Here is a 17,393-nt window from a genome sequence, read left to right as displayed (position 1 = left end):
TGTTTACTTTGCGATTAAAACTAGAAAGTAGAAACCCTACCACAAATGGGAAATCCTTTCAAATGGACACATGAAGAATGTCACCGTGGAAAATTAAAGAATGTGGGTATTGCAGTCAGGTGAACCCAACCGGGAGGTGGTGTGTGCTTGGTCGGAAGTCTGGCTCAAGATACGGCCATTGTCCACTTAAGAGGGTCTCCCTGCCAGACTGACCGCCCCCCAGCAGCTGGGCCAACGCTGCTGCTTCTTTCCAGATCTGAATCTTACTTACTCTTTATCTCCTACTTAGTAAGAAAGCACATGATTTAATGAAGACATCACGTACTTTTGTGTGAAATGGGTAACAGAATGATCAATGGCCCGAAGATGCTCTGACAGCCAAGAGCAGAAATCAGCATGCCACTGGTTTGCTTCAGCACCACTGAGTCTCTGCGAGGAGTCACTGTCCCCAGCAGTTGGCCGACATGCCCCCATGGAAGCCATGACACTGAAGAAGGCTGTTAAACCTGTCAAGCTTAATTTTACCATACAATTATAATCGCTAAAGAGCTTGATCTGAAAAGACTTCATTTAAGAGAATTTTATTGAGAGCGTAAAACCTGTTTAACTTAATTTTACCACGCAATCATAATCTTTAAAGAGGTCTATTTGACAAGAATTCATTTCAGAGAATTTTACCGAAGATGCCTAAAATGGTCTCCATTTAGTCTTTAAATAATTCTGTTATGCACTGAGATGTTAGGAAGGGAAAAAAAATCTGCATTTTCAGCAGGCTAAATGCACTTAGGGGAGAAACATCACAAATAGTTTCTAAGTGAGTGATTTGTAGATCTGTGCTATATTTGGTCACATAACAGACACACTGCTCTCTCTCTCTCTCTCTCTCTCTCTCTCTCTCTCTCTCTCTCTCTCTCTCTCTCTGCCCCATTCCCCAAGTCACCCAGGACTGCATTCTACTGATGGACCCCGTGGAGTGAGAAGCACCCCCGCCAGCCCAAGAAACACTGCCTCACGGCTGGTCCCCCTAGGATCCAGAACTGAGCAGGGCAAGGACTAAAAGAAGTCACCCTCATGGGTGGGAGGTGGTATTTCCCCTGCTATTTTCTATGATGAGCTGGGGGTGATTACGTTCCCTCTTAGTTCTCAGGTCACCAGATAGAGGAATCACGTCTGACTTGGAGAACAGAGGAGACCCTAGACTTGAGATGAATACAGTGCCTGAGAAGCCTGACTCCCTTGCTGGGGACAATGTTTCTATACGATGAGCAGCTAGTCACCCTGTACTGAGCAGAAGTATGACGTTTTTAAAATATGGGTATAAGGGTGAGAATGGATACAGAATGACAAAAGGAGGGGCCCCCAAAGTGCTGGGTCCATTTGTGCTCAGATCCGTTCCTCTGCTCTTTCTTGCTCTGATCTGTATTGAGGGGGGCAAGGGGGCTGGTACCTGTAGACTGTTTTCTAGGCTCTCTGCTGGGTACTGACCATGGGTGGCCCTGGTGGGAGACGGAAATGCAAGGGGAAAGGCGAAGCCAGGGCACTTCTCGCCCACCCTCTCTGTCCTGGGTGATGTCTCCAGCAAACGATGCATCTCCCTCCTGGTTCTGTCTAGCTCCTATCAGGCCCCACTCCCTTTGGGTGCCTCTCTAATAGATGCTTCTTCCCTTTGTCATTCCAGCTAAAGGGAGACAGTGGCTTCCTGCTGTTGATAAGCTAGGGGTTATTGTAATGTCCCCTGTGTCACGCTCAGATCCCCAGTAACCCAAGTAACCAATTCCCTACATTAAATTCCCTCTGAGGTAAATACTAGAAGTGGTTTCTGTTTTCCATGTTAGATTCTGACTTATACAAGACATAATAATGATGTCTCACCATATTCAATGCTACTCGAAATTGAGCAAATTTTTTGGCATGGGCATTAATTAGTTCCAGAAGTTGTACAGGTGGTGAAACGGAGATGTGTCAAGGCGACCTGTGAAGATCACTTAGCCATTATCTGTCAGAGCCTGAACTGATGAAGGTTATAAAAAGGTCAGGGGACCCTACCTAAAATCATAATAATACCAACTCCATCTTTTGAGTCGTGACAATGACACTGGCATTTATCACTTCTGCTTTTGACAACTGCTCGATCTTCAACACTTCTGAACCTGTCTAATTTGTTTGTGTCAAAAATAATGGGGGTAGTACCATTCTGATGGGTTCTTTAACCAGGTTTTCAAAACCTGTTTTTCTAAAATGACCTTGGTAAAGCTTTGTAATAAAGTAATAAAACAGTCTAATTACCTTGATGACATCATTTTTGTCTTGGAAATGGCTGAAACGATCACTAAGTCTGCCCCTCACTGGTTTTCGTGCCTGTACACTTGGTCACACACTAGCATGTGAGTAGCTATTTTTCATATTTAATAAATAATTGCTCCTCTTTAGAGAGCTGCCTCCTTCAAACATCGCAATCAAGGATTTTCCATTTGCTTTCTTTGCCGACTGTTTTTCTACCATTTAGAAGCTTGCAATGCTCTTGGCTGGTGCGATGCGGCTGGGTGGTCTACAACTCTGTGCAGAGGCAGAATCAGGAACAAGTTAGGGTGGGTGGTTTTCAGGGTGTTCTTTGGTATCAAGGTGAATATATGAAATAGCAGCAACTTCTCTTCTCCTAGGATCTGCTTGGGACTTAAACTGGGGTTTCTGAGCTCCTACACACCCAGAGATGAGAGCCAGAGAAGCTAATCATGACCATCATTAAGGTGTGTGTGGGGTGACCTACCAGCTCTTCCTCTTGTGCTTTTAAATCAGCTTGCTCACTGGGACAGGCACAAAACACCAGCCATATGGCTTTATAGTATTCTGGCACTACTACTTGGGAGTAGTCTAAACTGGTAATTCTCACAGTGGCTGTATGTTAAAAGCTTCACCAGGAAAACAAACAAAATACCTGATGCCAAACTTCACCTGCAGAAATTCTGATTTAATTGGTTATGGGCTGGGGTTCAGGTGTGGGCATTTTTTCAATTAACAGTTTTATTGAGTGAAATCCACCCATTTAATATGTACAGTTTAATGGTTTTAGTATAGTCACAGAATTATGCAATCATACCATAATTAATTCGGAAGATTTTCATCTCCTCAAAAAGAAAGCCTGTACCCATTAGACTCTGCACTTACCCCAACCCCTCAACCCCAGCCTTTGGACGCCACTAATCTCCTCTCTGTTTCTAGAGATTTCCCTATTTTAGACACTCATATTTAATTCCTATTAAGATAAATGGAATCATACAATATCTTGTGTTATGTGACTGGCTTCTTTTACTTTTAACATGGTTTCAAGATTCATCCATGTTAAAGCATGTAGCAGTACTTCATTTCTTTTATTACCAAATAATGTTCCATTGTATGGCTATACCACATTTATCTATTTGCCAGTTGATGGAAATCTGGGTTGTTTCCTATTTTTGGTTATTATGAATAATGCTGCTATGAACATTCACATGTGAATTTTTGTGTGGATGTATGTTTTCATTTCTCTTGGGTATATATACCTAGCAGTGGAACTGGTGGGTCACAAGGTAACTCTATTTTTAATCCTTTGAAAAATGCTGGATTGTTTTCCAAAATGGCTGCAGCACTTGACATTCTCACCAGTAGTACTGAGGGTTCCAATGTATCCACACTCTTGCCAACACTTGTGATGACCCATCTCTCTTTTTTATTGTTATTATAGTCATCCCAGTGGATATGAGTTAGTATCTCATTGTGGTTTCAATTAACATTTTCTTGCTGGCTAATGGTATTGAGCATCTTTTCATGTGCATATCAACCATTTGTATATGTTCTTTAGAGAAATGTCAATTCTGACACTTTGTTAAATTTTTAACTTGGTCATCTGTCTTTTATTTTATTATTGAGTCACTAATTCTTTAGTGGATATTTACTAGGATTGCACCATTGCCTCAGTCATGTCCTAGTTCCTGTAGTAGGTTCAAAAACCACTAACATTATTTCACAATTTGCTAATATGCCATGACCCAGAGTTTGAAAAATATGTGTTCAGTCTGCATGGCTTTGTGAATGTGTTCCTTGACTGGATCTCCCAAAGAGAGCAAACATCTATCAGGCGTTTCATAGAGAAACTGAAGCACACAGGGGAAGATGTGCTCACCTGCACGTTGGGAGCACAGGCGGGAACACAGCTAGATCTGTTCTTAGTTTACTGATCAGGGCCACAAACCACACTGCCTCTCACGAGTTACAGTAGCTTTAGTGCTTCCCTTGCCCAGGGACTCAAATAGTGCCCCCACTCCCACCCCCCTACCCAAGACATAAACTCTGCCTTGAATCATGGAACTAGACTTTCCTAAACACTCAGCTGTCACGAAGTGCTAAAGGAGGAAGCACGTTCATAGATCTGTCAAATCTCAGAGAAGAGCCCCTTCATAATAACAGGCACTTTCCTATTTTTTAAGACCAGAAGGCTTGATCGATGGGCAACTGCTGAGCAATAAAGTAAATCAAAGCCTCCTATGGGAGAACAATTCTTGGTCTAGCTCCTTGATATGTTTACAGTCTACAAGTGATTCAAGAGTTGATGTGGGACACAGAGGGGGGAAACAAAACTGTTAAGTTCAACATGAGAGAACTCTGGAAGGAAAGAGAAGGGTGACTGAGTGGATGTCATCTCCACTAGGGATAAGCATGTGGCTTCAGCTGGGTCACAAGTCATCCCAGAGCAGCAGGTCAGCCTGACCCATGGGCTGGGTGTAACAATGATCCTTTGGCCATTCAGTCAGCTGCCAGCCCAGGCTTCGCTTTAAGAGTAATTTTTTAAAATGGAGGGCTGATGGGGAGAGTTACGCTTTAAGTCTATTTCTGAGGCACAGTATGTGTCAAATATACTTGGCTCAGAAAACATGCTTGGAGAGCTTTGAAGAGAAAGGAACCATGAGAAATATAAGAGCACTCTTTCCTAAAAGAAGAAAAAAAATCACAATACCCATTTCTTCGAGCTATTCCATTATTTTAGCCATGTTTCCAGGTCATGCTCCAGCAGGTGAGATGCTAGTAATGGAGCAACACATTGTAAAACACACGGAACAGAGAAAATGGAATTGCTCAATGCAATCACATCGTAGAAATGCTGGAATCCCTTGCAGTTTCGGAGGCTTCCTGGGGAATGAAAGCAGCTACTTGCCCCCAACTCTCCCATCCTCACCCTTAATCCCAACATGTAAAAGAAAACACGCAGGTAGGCTAATGAACATATTTGTAATCAAACATGATCATCTTCAAACGCTTAAATCATCTTGATGTGACAGCACAAAGACTGACTAACCAAGTGTCCATATTAGCATTAGAGATAAGATCTTATCTCTCTAATATTATTACGGGTGCGCTGCATTAGCCAACGCAAATACTTTTGATTCATTTCCCACCTTTCTTCCTTCTCACCGTACATCTTTCCTTCCAATTAGGCCTAAAGCGGTGACTGATTCAAAGTCACCAAAGAGATGAGAAGAGAAAGAGTGGGGGGGGGGGGGAAGAGAGGTAGAGGAAGAGCTCTTTTTAAACAGAAGAATGTAAGCTAATAAATGTTTCAAAGTTCATCAATGGATGCTAAAGTTACTGGTTGACAGGTTACTAGAGAAGAGGAAAATCACACGGTCTCAAGTTACCACCCCACAGATTACTACTTAATCAAAAAAGGAAATAAATGCCCCTGTCGGTTGGGAAACCCGACAGTCGATACCTTAAACTACATGGTCAAACCTGGCACTGCCAGGAGTAGCACAGACAGGCTCCATTGTGAAGAATGTCACCTCTGCGGTGTTCCTGACAGCAATGTGCATTTGGAATCACATCGCAAAGAAACTGTTAAAGTCACATCTGCACTTGGTAACTGCCCGAGACTCTTTACCAAAGCAGCATTCCATGTCGTGAAAAACTGAGGGAGTTGAGGAAGCTGTTGAGGATTAGTAGAACTCATCAGAACTAGTAGAACTCAGAACTGTCCAAGTCACGTGACAAGAGATTCTTTACATTTTCTCTGTAATTATAGTTTTAAGTTACCCTTTTTCTTCCCCTGAAGCATAACGTTTGCTCTTTTGCTTATATTAATAACAATACATCCTATACATTGAACATTTAGCTTTCTTATTTCTGACTAATTTCCAATTGCTAACAAAATTAAAACTCAGATTTTAGGTAAACAGTTCAGTTTTTGCACTTTGCTATGGAGACTAAAATGCATCCTCCCCCAGATTCATATGTTGAGGCCCTGAACCCAAAGTGATGATATTTAGAGATGAAATCTTTGGGAGGTAGTAAGATCATGAAGGGGAGTCCACATGATGGGATCTGTACCCTTATAAGAAGAAACACAAGAGAGATGTTTCTCTTTCTGACATGAGGATACAGCAAGAAAACAGGCCCTCGCAAGCAAGGAAGAGAGCCTGCACCTTGATTTTGGCATTCCCAGCCTCTAGGACTGTGATAAATGAACTTCTGTTGTTTAGGCCACCAGTCTATGGCAGCCCAAGCAGGCTAACACACACCCTATACTCTAAGATTCCTTCTACCCTTTCCCTTATTTAACTCCATTACTTGTATACCAAGTAGTAGTTGAGTACAGAATACATGCATTCAACAAACATTTACTGAACTATTGTATGACACACTTTACACTTGGCACCCAACACTGAAATTCTACAGCGATGATATTAGCTCAGTACTCTAATCATTATGCCCTGGCTGGTTTGGCTCAGTGGATTGAGCGTCGGCCTGCGAGCTAAGTGTCGCTGGTTCGATCTTCCAGTCAGGGTACATCAGAGAAGGAAAACTCTGACTCCAAAAAACCTCCGCTGCCTTGCGGCATACCTCTTCAGGGGAAAGGCTAAGGGAGTAAACCCTGACAGAAAATCCGGAGCCGGAGTCCCTAAGGCGGTTTGACGTTGTAGTCAACACCGGCAACTCCTGCGGCGCACCTGAAGCCAAGCTGTATTGACTCCGTCTTTCCCTTGGATCCTTCAAGCTGCGAAGAGAGGGGGGGTCTGCTGCATGGGCAACAGCAGACCCTCCATATCACCCTGCCCAGGCTCTGTAGCTTCAGCTTCACTGGAGAGGACACTCCAGCGTCATCGCAAGATGTCGATTCAACACGGGAGGAGACAGATACCGTGTCACTCCCGAGTCGGACTGCACAACCATTCTCGGCGGTGCAGATAGACTCTTAAGAAGCTACACCATCGTCTCTCAAGACGGACGGCTGCCGAAGACGACTCTAATCATTAACCCTATGCCTTTGGTATCAATGTTGAATCCTGATTTGGTAGGACCTTGCTTTCAAAAGCCTTTACAGGCACCTTCTGCTTTTATGATGACGCTTTTCTGGAAAATAACAATCATCCAAGAATTGGCCAAATTTTTTAATAAAAATAGATTTAAAACCAAAGGTTATGATTCTGAGACACCAAATAAATGATTGTTTGCAAAAAATATGCCATAAGTGTAAGCATATGAAAACTAGGATGCTAAGGAGAAGTTAAAAAATAGTAAAATTATATTCAACATTCAAAATAGAAAGAATGCACTAGGGATACTGATTATACAAAGGACTTCAACCTAAAGTATAAACACATAATGTAAAAACATAATTTGGTTAGAAACTGAAGATGACCTAATATGCTGGTTAAAACACACACACACACACACACACTCAAAAAACAGCCTATAAATTACAGAATCACAAGTTGTCATTTACAGGTAAGAGATGGAGGTGTGGAGGAGTGAGGGGACCTGGCTAAAGACACACAGAGAATTAGGGGCAGGGTGGAGCAGAAACCCAAGGTTCAGTCTCAGGATTTTCTCCACACTCTGTACCCCCTGTTTTGGTACAGTGTAGATAAGTACCCTGATGTATCAGTGGGTAAGGAGAGTGAAAAATTCCATGAAAATAGATGCAAGGTAACAACAAGCAAAGCCCAGCATTTTCAGGCTGATTGCACCTGCCTGGGGCTCATATCGACTCAACTTGGAATACGGTTGTACTGAGATGCGAAAAAGAAAGCATCTTACTAAGCCAAGCGAGTCAAGCCTGGCTACAAAGTTTTCTTTATAGGATGCTGTCAAGCAAAGGTGGATACCAACACTAAGATACAAGGTCTTTCCTCTAGGTGCTGGGACTTCCAGGCATAATACATAAATTATGTATTTATTCCAATAGCAACCATTTCATAAAGAACATTTCTTAAGATTCAAAACAGATGATCAATAATTGGAATAAAATAACCAATAACTTCTTACCATAAACTGAACATATACTTTGGTTTCTCAACCACCAAGAATGATTACATTTAAGTCAAAATTTATATAGCATTGAACTTTCTTGTCTGAGTAGTCCAGCTTATTGACCACCCTCGTTATATCTCAAATTGTCACACGATTTCCTTTTGAAGAATCTGAAACTGGTCAGAACACAGACACTAGACTGATCTCAAGCAAAGGCAGTAACCCCAAGCTTAGCCACTCAGTGCCATGTATTCAAGAAAGCACTCTTGGAACAGAATGGGGAGTCTCAGGAAAAAAGACAAGGAAAGAGATGGGAACCCTGGGACAACGTGAGATACTACACAGAAGGATGCATGCTTTGCATACAATTGGCAGAAAAGTGAAGTTGGTTTAAGAGGAAGGTTTTTTTCAAGGATAAAACAGTGTTAGAAGGACAGTGTATGTAGATAGAGAATTGGTGAACTGGCAGTGAACAGTCACAGGAGAAGGAGGGTGGGGTGTGCAGGGGACAGGGTTTCGGAGAGGGGACGCCGGAAGAGTCCATGTCTGACCTGACCTGTAAACACTCCGCTCCACAGGTGAGCAGTGGGATGAGCCAAGGGCATTCCAAGGAGAGGAGTGGGCGTGGCAAAGACACAGCAGTCAGGAGGAAAGGGTGTAGTCTGGGGACTTGACTGAGGTTAACAGGGAAAGAAAGGCGGGCGTGAAAAGGCTTTGTTCTTTCATGATCTGGCTGCAGCAGAGAGCAGCCATCAGTGGAGACAGAGCTGGCGGGGAAGGACAGCAGGTGCCTTCTGCTCCCCCCCAGTCTAGGTAACAGGTGTCCCTCCCTCCACCTCAGTGACACAGAAAACATCACTTTCTGAAGGGCTGAGGGGGGCTAAATTAGAGGGATTAATTTTTCCTTTTATTAAGATTTTGAATGAGAGAAAGAGGAATGGTATTAAATGGACACCTAAGTGAAAATATTAAATAATTGCATGCTCTGCAATTAAACAGAAATAAAAGGGAGAAAACACTCCGTAGCGATGTTTGAATGATACTACCAGATAATTATAATCCTCTAATAACTGTCTAAATACATTAGCATTTATGCAATGTATAGAAGAGATTTTAAAGTTTTTTTTTCATTTTTTTGCCAATCATGCTAACAAGAGTCATATCATTTTGATACAACAAAATGCCTAATTCAATCTTCTTAAACATTAATTGATATGTTTGTAGCTGAGTCTCCAGTTAATTACCTGTCTTTTTTGTTTAATCTTGAGCTTTAAGTCTGTTTCTCATCCAGCCTTGCCAGACAGTGTCCTACATCTTTCTATGACCTTCGTCTTGTTTAATTGAGGGGAAAAGACCGCTTTATTAAAGCATTTTCTACCCTTGTACTTACTTAATATATTCACGTTTTCTGATTCATCTTTCCTTTTATAATTATATTTTAAAGTGATATTAAACATACAGAGATAGTGAAATAAATGTTTCCATTCTAGTAGACATTTCGTTCAAGCTAGCTGTTTTTTTTTTTTTTTTTTCTGTACCAGATCTTTTACTTGTTTCTTCAAATGTATCTAAAGATTCCTCAATAGCTACAGTTATTTAGAACCTTTTAATAGCTGTTGCTTAGCTTGTTTGGAGAACTTTTTCAATTTCCAAGTGGAATTTTTCTGAAAATTTGTGCTCTACCTTATTCATACCATGTTTACATCTAAATCCATTTCCTAGGCCCACTAGATTTCTGCTTAAGCGGTGTGAAGACCTGCCAAAGGCAAACAAAGCACCGAGATTCAGGACTCAGGCCCGTGAGCTTCTAAAAGGGACATGTTACTGGACTTACAACCTTTAGGGGGGCCACTGAAGGCACCTTCTTCCAATTAAGGCATTTGGTTCACCATTTTTGCCTTTTATTCTTTTTATTTGAAGAGCGAGTGATCCTTCCTATTTGTATTCAGTTTCATTTGTTCAATATTTACTGAGGATCTCTGAGTGCAAGCCTGCTTTTGTTTTTATTCTGACTCAACCTTAGGTCTCTCTTCTCTATTCAGGACTGCATCACGCTCTATCTGAAACCCACATCATTTGTTTTATATTATTTTTATATTTTCATCCCCTTTGCAGTGTCTTCTCTCTCTTTTCAATAATGATTATTTTCTTTTCCTTTGATGAGGCAAACATAAAACTCAAAGGAAAGATTAGACAATCAGTTTTAAAGCACCTACATTCCTGGTTTCAATATATTGCCACCCCTGCCCCAATAGCTGGATATTCTGTTAGCATCTTGTTATTGAAAGGGAGAAAACACACAAAAATGTAATACATGAAATATAATACAATGCGCTGGTTCGATCTTCCAGTCAGGGCACATCAGAGAAGGAAAACTCTGATTCCAAAAAACCTCCGCTGCCTTGCGGCATACCTCTTCAGGGGAAAGGCTAAGGGAGTAAACCCCGACAGAAAATCCGGAGCCGGAGTCCCTAAGGCGGTTTGACGTTGTAGTCAACACCGGCAACTCCTGCGGCGCACCTGAAGCCAAGCTGTATTGACTCCGTCTTTCCCTTGGACCCTTCAGCTGCGAAGAGAGGGGGGTCTGCTGCATGGGCAACAGCAGACCCTCCATATCACCCTGCCCAGGCTCTGTAGCTTCAGCTTCACTGGAGAGGACACTCCAGCGTCATCGCAAGATGTCGATTCAACACGGGAGGAGACAGATACCGTGTCACTCCCGAGTCGGACTGCACAGCCATTCTCGGCGGTGCAGATAGACTCTTAATAAGCTACACCATCGTCTCTCAAGACGGACGGCTGCCGACGACGACGACTACTGATAACACCCTGAATCTAGAGTAAAAGCACCTATATGATAAATGTTTGTGACATTATTAGAAAATGACTATAGAGTATCAGTAAAGATTATGATAATCATTAAAAATAAATAACTCAAATGTCCAAAAATGCAAATTCCTGATCCATTTTTAGGGTAGTTGATCATAGCATGGTAGTTCTGGAAGCCAGACCACCTGGGTTCAACTAGCTACATCATTTTGTGACTCTGTGAATTTGGGGAAGTTATTTAATTTCTCTGCACCTCAGTTCCCTCATCTCTTGAATGGGAATAATAGTACCTGAAAACTCATAATGTTGCCGAACAGTGCCAGGCATGAGCTGACTCTGACTGTTCTAACAGTTGGACTTGATTACACAATCTTTCCAGAAACTTGATTCTTTATTGTTCATCTTTCTGCATGCTAGAGTTCAATACTAGCAGGTAGGTTTTACATACAGGGTGGGCAAAAGTAGGTATGTAGTAATTAATAAATGCAATAATTAATTAATAATACAAGAATAAACTCTGTTTCATGTACTCACAACTGTATTTTTTTCACTTTTACCACGTGAAAACTCTGGTCCTGGTGCTGCCAATTACATCTATTCACTTACAGATTTTCAGACCTGGCCCTAGAGAAATGATTCTTATTCTTTGATATTCTAGGGCCCTGAGTGAAACAGAGCTAAAAGATTTTTCTTAGGACAGTGTTTCTAAAACACATGGACCCCAACACCTAGAGAACGCCTTCCCATCCCCTTTACTTCTCTCAACACCTTACCACTCCAGTTAATTACATCTCCAGGAAGTAGAACTGCTTTTATCAGTGGATATTCATTGATCTCAATAGGATAAATATATACATACATATGACAGGTGCAAAGACAATGGACTAGAAAGCCTGCTTTCAGCTTCCTGGGAACAAAAGGCCATATTTGCTATTTTTCTTTTTCCTATTAAAGATCTGGCTTGATCTATTTTTCTTCCTCCTCTATTCAAAGTTAAGCCTGGAAATAACACATTTTATTTTTTAGTTAAAAAATAAGAATAGGAAAAGGCCTCGTTTAGTAATGAAGGGAACATAACCTTTATTCAATGCAAAGGGCACTGGATTCTATATTCATCAGTCTGCTAAATAGCCCTCTAAGCTTTAAAAACTAATTATAGGAGGAGAGTGTGACTTTTCAGTCTTTTGGCTCAGCCATGGTCTACGCTGCTCTAATGTGTGAAATCAAGGCTCTCTGTCAACGCTACCACATTGGAATATCAATGAAGACTGTTCCCTACCACTTACCTTTGCTTTCAACTTCTAATCAAGATCCAGAATGTACCAGATTAAGAGGAAAGAATCAATCACATGCAAAACAAAACAGGCCTATAAAATTATTTTTCTTCTGTTAAAGCAAATATAATTTGTCTGCAAACCATGTCTGCATGCAGAAACATGGACAAATCTCTCAGGCATACTGTCCAGCAAAATAAATCAGATTAAGCTCATATAAAATTTGAGGACAGTGCACTATGATGATAGAAGAATAGTGGTCACCATGAGGGCAGGCCGTCTGGGATGCTGGAAGAGTTCTATGTGTTGATTTGGGAGGTGGTTACATGGGTGCACTCAGACATCATAATTCATTGAGTTAAACAGTCAGATTACACTTTACTGTATGCATATTATAATTCACCAAAACATTTAAAAATATATGTATTATTTGTTTTTCCTTAACTTTTTAAAAATCCTCACCCAAGGATATGTTTATTGATTTTAGAAAGAGGGAGAAGGGTTGGGGGGGAGTAGGAGAGAGAGACAGAGAGAAAGACAGAGAGAGAGACACAGAGAGAGAGAGAGAGAGAGAGAGAGACACCCAACGATTGCCTCCCATATGTGTCCCAACTGGGATTGAACCGGCAGTCTTCTTAGCATTTGAGACTATGCTCCAAGTAGCTGAGGCACCCTGCCAGAGCTGCTTTTTCTTTAAATTTAAGATGAGAAGTGATACAATTATATGGGCAAGACAAGTGTAAAGAAAGCTAGGAACTTAATTCTAACTCTTCTAAACCAGAAGCACAAGGTAGCATATGAAGGTTCATCTCTTCAGATCGGTATGCTCCTTTCTGGAATAGGGCTAGAAGCTCTTCCCTTCAAGTCTAAGCTATTGAAGAGAACTAAACAACTGATGGAAAATTTCTTTGCAAACATAAAATACAATTAAGGCATGACATCATAACAAGCCAAGGGATGACAGAAGAAAGACTTATGTTGACTTAAAGTAACCTAAAAAGTTGAGGAAAAAACCAATTTATCCTCCAGATGCTGCTTCTAACACAACCTTTAAGGTTAGAGATATAATTAATTGAGTATTCTTAGAGAAGGAGTGGTAATGTGCTTATCCAGACATCTTACTGCTCTAGCAGCAGGAAAAAGTGGGGGTAATGCTGAGAAAGAGTATGGCCTGTGGCCTGACCTCTATCTAAGGTCCATTTAATTATTCTTACTTGAGGCTCTAACTCATCAAGGTCTCAATCATTCTCCCCCTCTTGATAGAAAAAAATTATGAGGCTGCTCTCTGCTGTTATCGCCATGACAACGTGATCTAAAGTAAGGGGGTGTATAGAGAACAGGGAGGAAAATTAAAATTTAAGAGTTTATAATTCATTTTAGATGTTGGGGAAAAATATATTCAGCACAATGAGGGTTTTAAAGAAAAAAACATCTCTGTGACTTTGGTATAAACCAGGATTTTCAACTAGAATACAAAATACCCTATCTATTAAAAAATAATAAATGTGACTTAGTCTATTTATTAAAAGACACCATTAAGAGAGTAAAACTATAACTTGTGAAGTGGGAGAAGATGACAGCCATCTATCCATCTGTCTATCTATCTATGTATCGATCAGTAATAAAAATTATATCTAGCTAAAGGATTCCTACAGCTCTGGCCAGGTGGCACAGTTGGTTGGAGTGTCGTCCTCTACACCAGCAAGGCTGTAGGTTTGATCTCTGATCAGAGTGGAAAAAAAATTGGAACCCTACAATATGCTAAATTGAAAGCATAAGGCAAAAAAGCATATTCCATAAAATAAAAAACCCCAATAAATTTGAATTCAATTAAAATTAAAAATTGATGCTCTACTGAAGACATTGTGAAGGGAATAAAAGTCAAGAAAGGCACAGGCTGAGAGAAAATCTCTGCAAAACACATACTGATAGAGGACTGATATCCAAAATATATAAAGGAACCTTAAAACTCAAAAACAATAAGACATGCAACCCATTTAAAAAATGGGCAAAAGATCTGAACAGATATCTCACCTAAAATATATATGTACACACTTAAAGATATAAAATAGGCATACGAGAAGAAGCTCAGCCTATGACATTAGGAAAATCAAAATTAAAACACTGAGATAGAACAACACACCTGTTAGAATGCCAAGTCCAAAACACTGATAACACCAAATGCTATTAAGGATGTGCAGCAACAGTATCTCTCCTGCATTGCAAGTGGGAATGCAAAATGGTACAGCCACTTTGAAGGCAGTTTGGCAGTTTCTTACAAAGCTAAAGACACTCTTACCGTATGATCTAGAAAACTGAATTCCTTGATATTTACTCAAATCAGTTGAAAACTTACACCCACACAAAAACCTGCACATGCATGTTTATAGCAACTTTATCAATAGGTGAATGGTTAAACAAACTATGGTACATCCATACAATGAAGTATTATTCAGAAAAACTTTTAAAAGAGCTATCGAATCACAAAAAGACATGGAGGAAACTTTAGTGCATACTGCTAAGCAAAAGAAGCCAATCTGAAAAGGCTACATAGTGTATGACTGCAATTATATGACATTCTGGAAAAGGCAAAATTATGGAGATAGTAAAAAAAGTAAATAAATAAAAATAAAATCAGTGATTGCCAGGGCTTCATGGAAAGCAAGGGAGGGATGGATAGAAGAAACACAGAGAATTTGGGGGGCAATGAAACTATTATGTTGAATAACACTATAATGGTGGATACATTCATGATACATTTGTCAAAACCCATAGAATATACAACAAGAAGAGCGGACCCTAATGTAAACTACAGACTTTAGTCAATAATAATGTATCAATGCTCATGTATCAATTGTAACAACTGTACCATATTAATGTGAAAAACAGAGGAGATCTAGGGGCGGGGTTAGGGAATATAATGGGGAATCTGTGGTTTTCGATAAATTTTTTTATAAACCTAAAATGGCTTCTCCCAAAATAAAGTCTATTAATTAAAAAAGTAAACTATAATATATAGTTTTCTCATCAAAGTAACTAGTTGACACTTTCTCTGCGAAAATGTGGATAATGAGAAAGGTTAAATTACTTGTGAATTTCTGAGCATCATGATTCAAGAGAGTTTGAAATGGCATTGTATAGCAAATTTTTATAATAAAATGTTGGTAAAGCTCTGGCCGGGTAGCTCAGGCGGATGAAGCTTTGTTCCCAATACACCAAGGTTGTGGGTTTGCTCCCCAGTCAGGGCACACATGGGAATCAATCAATGACTGCATAAGTAAGTGGAACAACAAATCAAGGTCTCTTCCCCCACCATTCTCTCTTTCTCTAAAATCAATTAATTAAAAAAGAATGTTGGTAAAATGTGGTATATTAATATGGTTAACTTTGTGAGCAGTGAAGACCTACTTATCTATAGTTGCAGCCTATATTCTGAGAAAGAGCTGAGCCATAGCAGTTTTATAATAAATTAAAAGTAAGGTATTGGCCATTACTTCTTCTTTTTTTTTTAAAATAATTTATTCGTTTGTTTGTTTATTTATTTTTAGAGAAAGGAGAAAGGAGAAAGAGAGGGAGAGAAACATCACTCTGTGGTTGCCTCTCACTCGCGCCCCCAACTGGGGACCTGAGGTGCAACCTAGTCATGTGCTCTGACTGGGAATCGAACCAGCGACACTTGGCTCGCAGGCCGACACTCAATCCACTGAGCCACAGCAGCCAGGGCTGGCCATTACTTCTTTTATCCCTTTTTTGGGCTTTGCTTCTTTAAAGTGCTTTTATTTTATTTTATTTTATTTTATTTTACTTGTACTATTACTCACTTGGATAGGCAAAAGGCAATAAAAATGAAGTTAATTTTAATGTGACAATGTATTACCTCCATTTATTTACCATACTTTACAAAGAGAGTAGAATGTTCCATGGTGGCAAGCCCAGCATGTGAAAATGAGCGACTTCATCAAATTAGATCCTAAGTAAATAATTAAATTGTATATAAGTAAACACTGAGTGATAAAGTTGAACGAGAGACCTTATTTTTGTCAAAACCAGCATAAAACAAGAGATAATACAATGTATACGAACAGACTGGAAGCACATTTGTATTTCCAGGAAGTTCAACTACTGCTTCTGTGAACTGAAGAACATGCTAAGAACAACTGTAACATACTCTGTATGGGCAGAAACTTTTCTTATTGTCTGTCTTATTTCCAAAGCATGGTACATAATAAGGTCAATACAGCTTTGTTGAATAAGTGAATGAATGAACGAATAAATAATATTGGTCCCCTAAGAGGGGAGAATCAACCAATTGATTCAACTACAAATTGAAAGATATATGTATTTACACCTAGGACACTTTTTTTTCATTGCTTTTAAAGAGAGAAAAAGGAGGGAAAGAAGGAGAGAGAGAGAGACAAAAACAATACTGATGTGAGAGAAATCATAATTGGTTGCCTTCTCATATGTGTCCTGACTGGAGATCAAACCCGCAACCTAGGTATTTACCTTGACCAGGAATTGAACCTGTGACCTTTTGATCCATGGGAAGATGCTCCAACCATTTGAGCCAAACTGGCCAGGGCTTACAGATATTTTAATTGGATTTTGCAATGCTCCAAATTTGATTCTTATCAATTGCTGCCTTCTAAAGTTTTGAGCACAAGGCATACTTTTATGGGAAATGGGGTACATTAGGATGAAAAGAGACTTTACTGAGTCTAGTTAACTGCTACTTCGTATTTAGAATTGACCAAAATTTTGCTTAAGAAAGAATTAGCTAAGCACGTTTTCCTCCTCATGCTTAGTACAACTTAGAAAATAGACCCAGTACCTTATGAAGTCTTCTTCATCTTCTTTCTTCGGCCTCAGCTGTTTGGGCTGAGCCATATTAATCCAGTTTGGGACAGATTTCAAGAGTCTGCTGATATCATCATCCTTTGCCCAAGATGCACTGATGACGAGCTTTTCTTCTGATTGGACGATGCCCCTAAACACAACCGGCACAATAAG

The 17,393-nt window shown here is 40.1% G+C and overlaps 1 protein-coding gene across 1 annotated transcript in view; it reads right to left on the bottom strand.

Annotated features, from left to right (window-relative positions):
• Window positions 1-17,393, bottom strand: part of EXOC4 (exocyst complex component 4) — a 689,199-nt gene that overhangs the window by 113,737 nt on the left and 558,069 nt on the right. The window contains exon 13 of the mRNA XM_090287528.1: window positions 17,215-17,370. Within this exon, the coding sequence (XP_090143654.1) occupies window positions 17,215-17,370 (156 nt within the window). The remainder of the gene's footprint in view (window positions 1-17,214; window positions 17,371-17,393) is intronic.

Source organism: Furipterus horrens, unplaced genomic scaffold, assembly GCF_987537825.1.
Source record: "Furipterus horrens unplaced genomic scaffold, mFurHor1.1.pri manual_scaffold_9, whole genome shotgun sequence".
Lineage (NCBI taxonomy): Eukaryota > Metazoa > Chordata > Mammalia > Chiroptera > Furipteridae > Furipterus > Furipterus horrens.
Note: the sequence above shows the minus strand (reverse complement) of the source record. Positions and strands in the feature narration are given on the sequence as shown.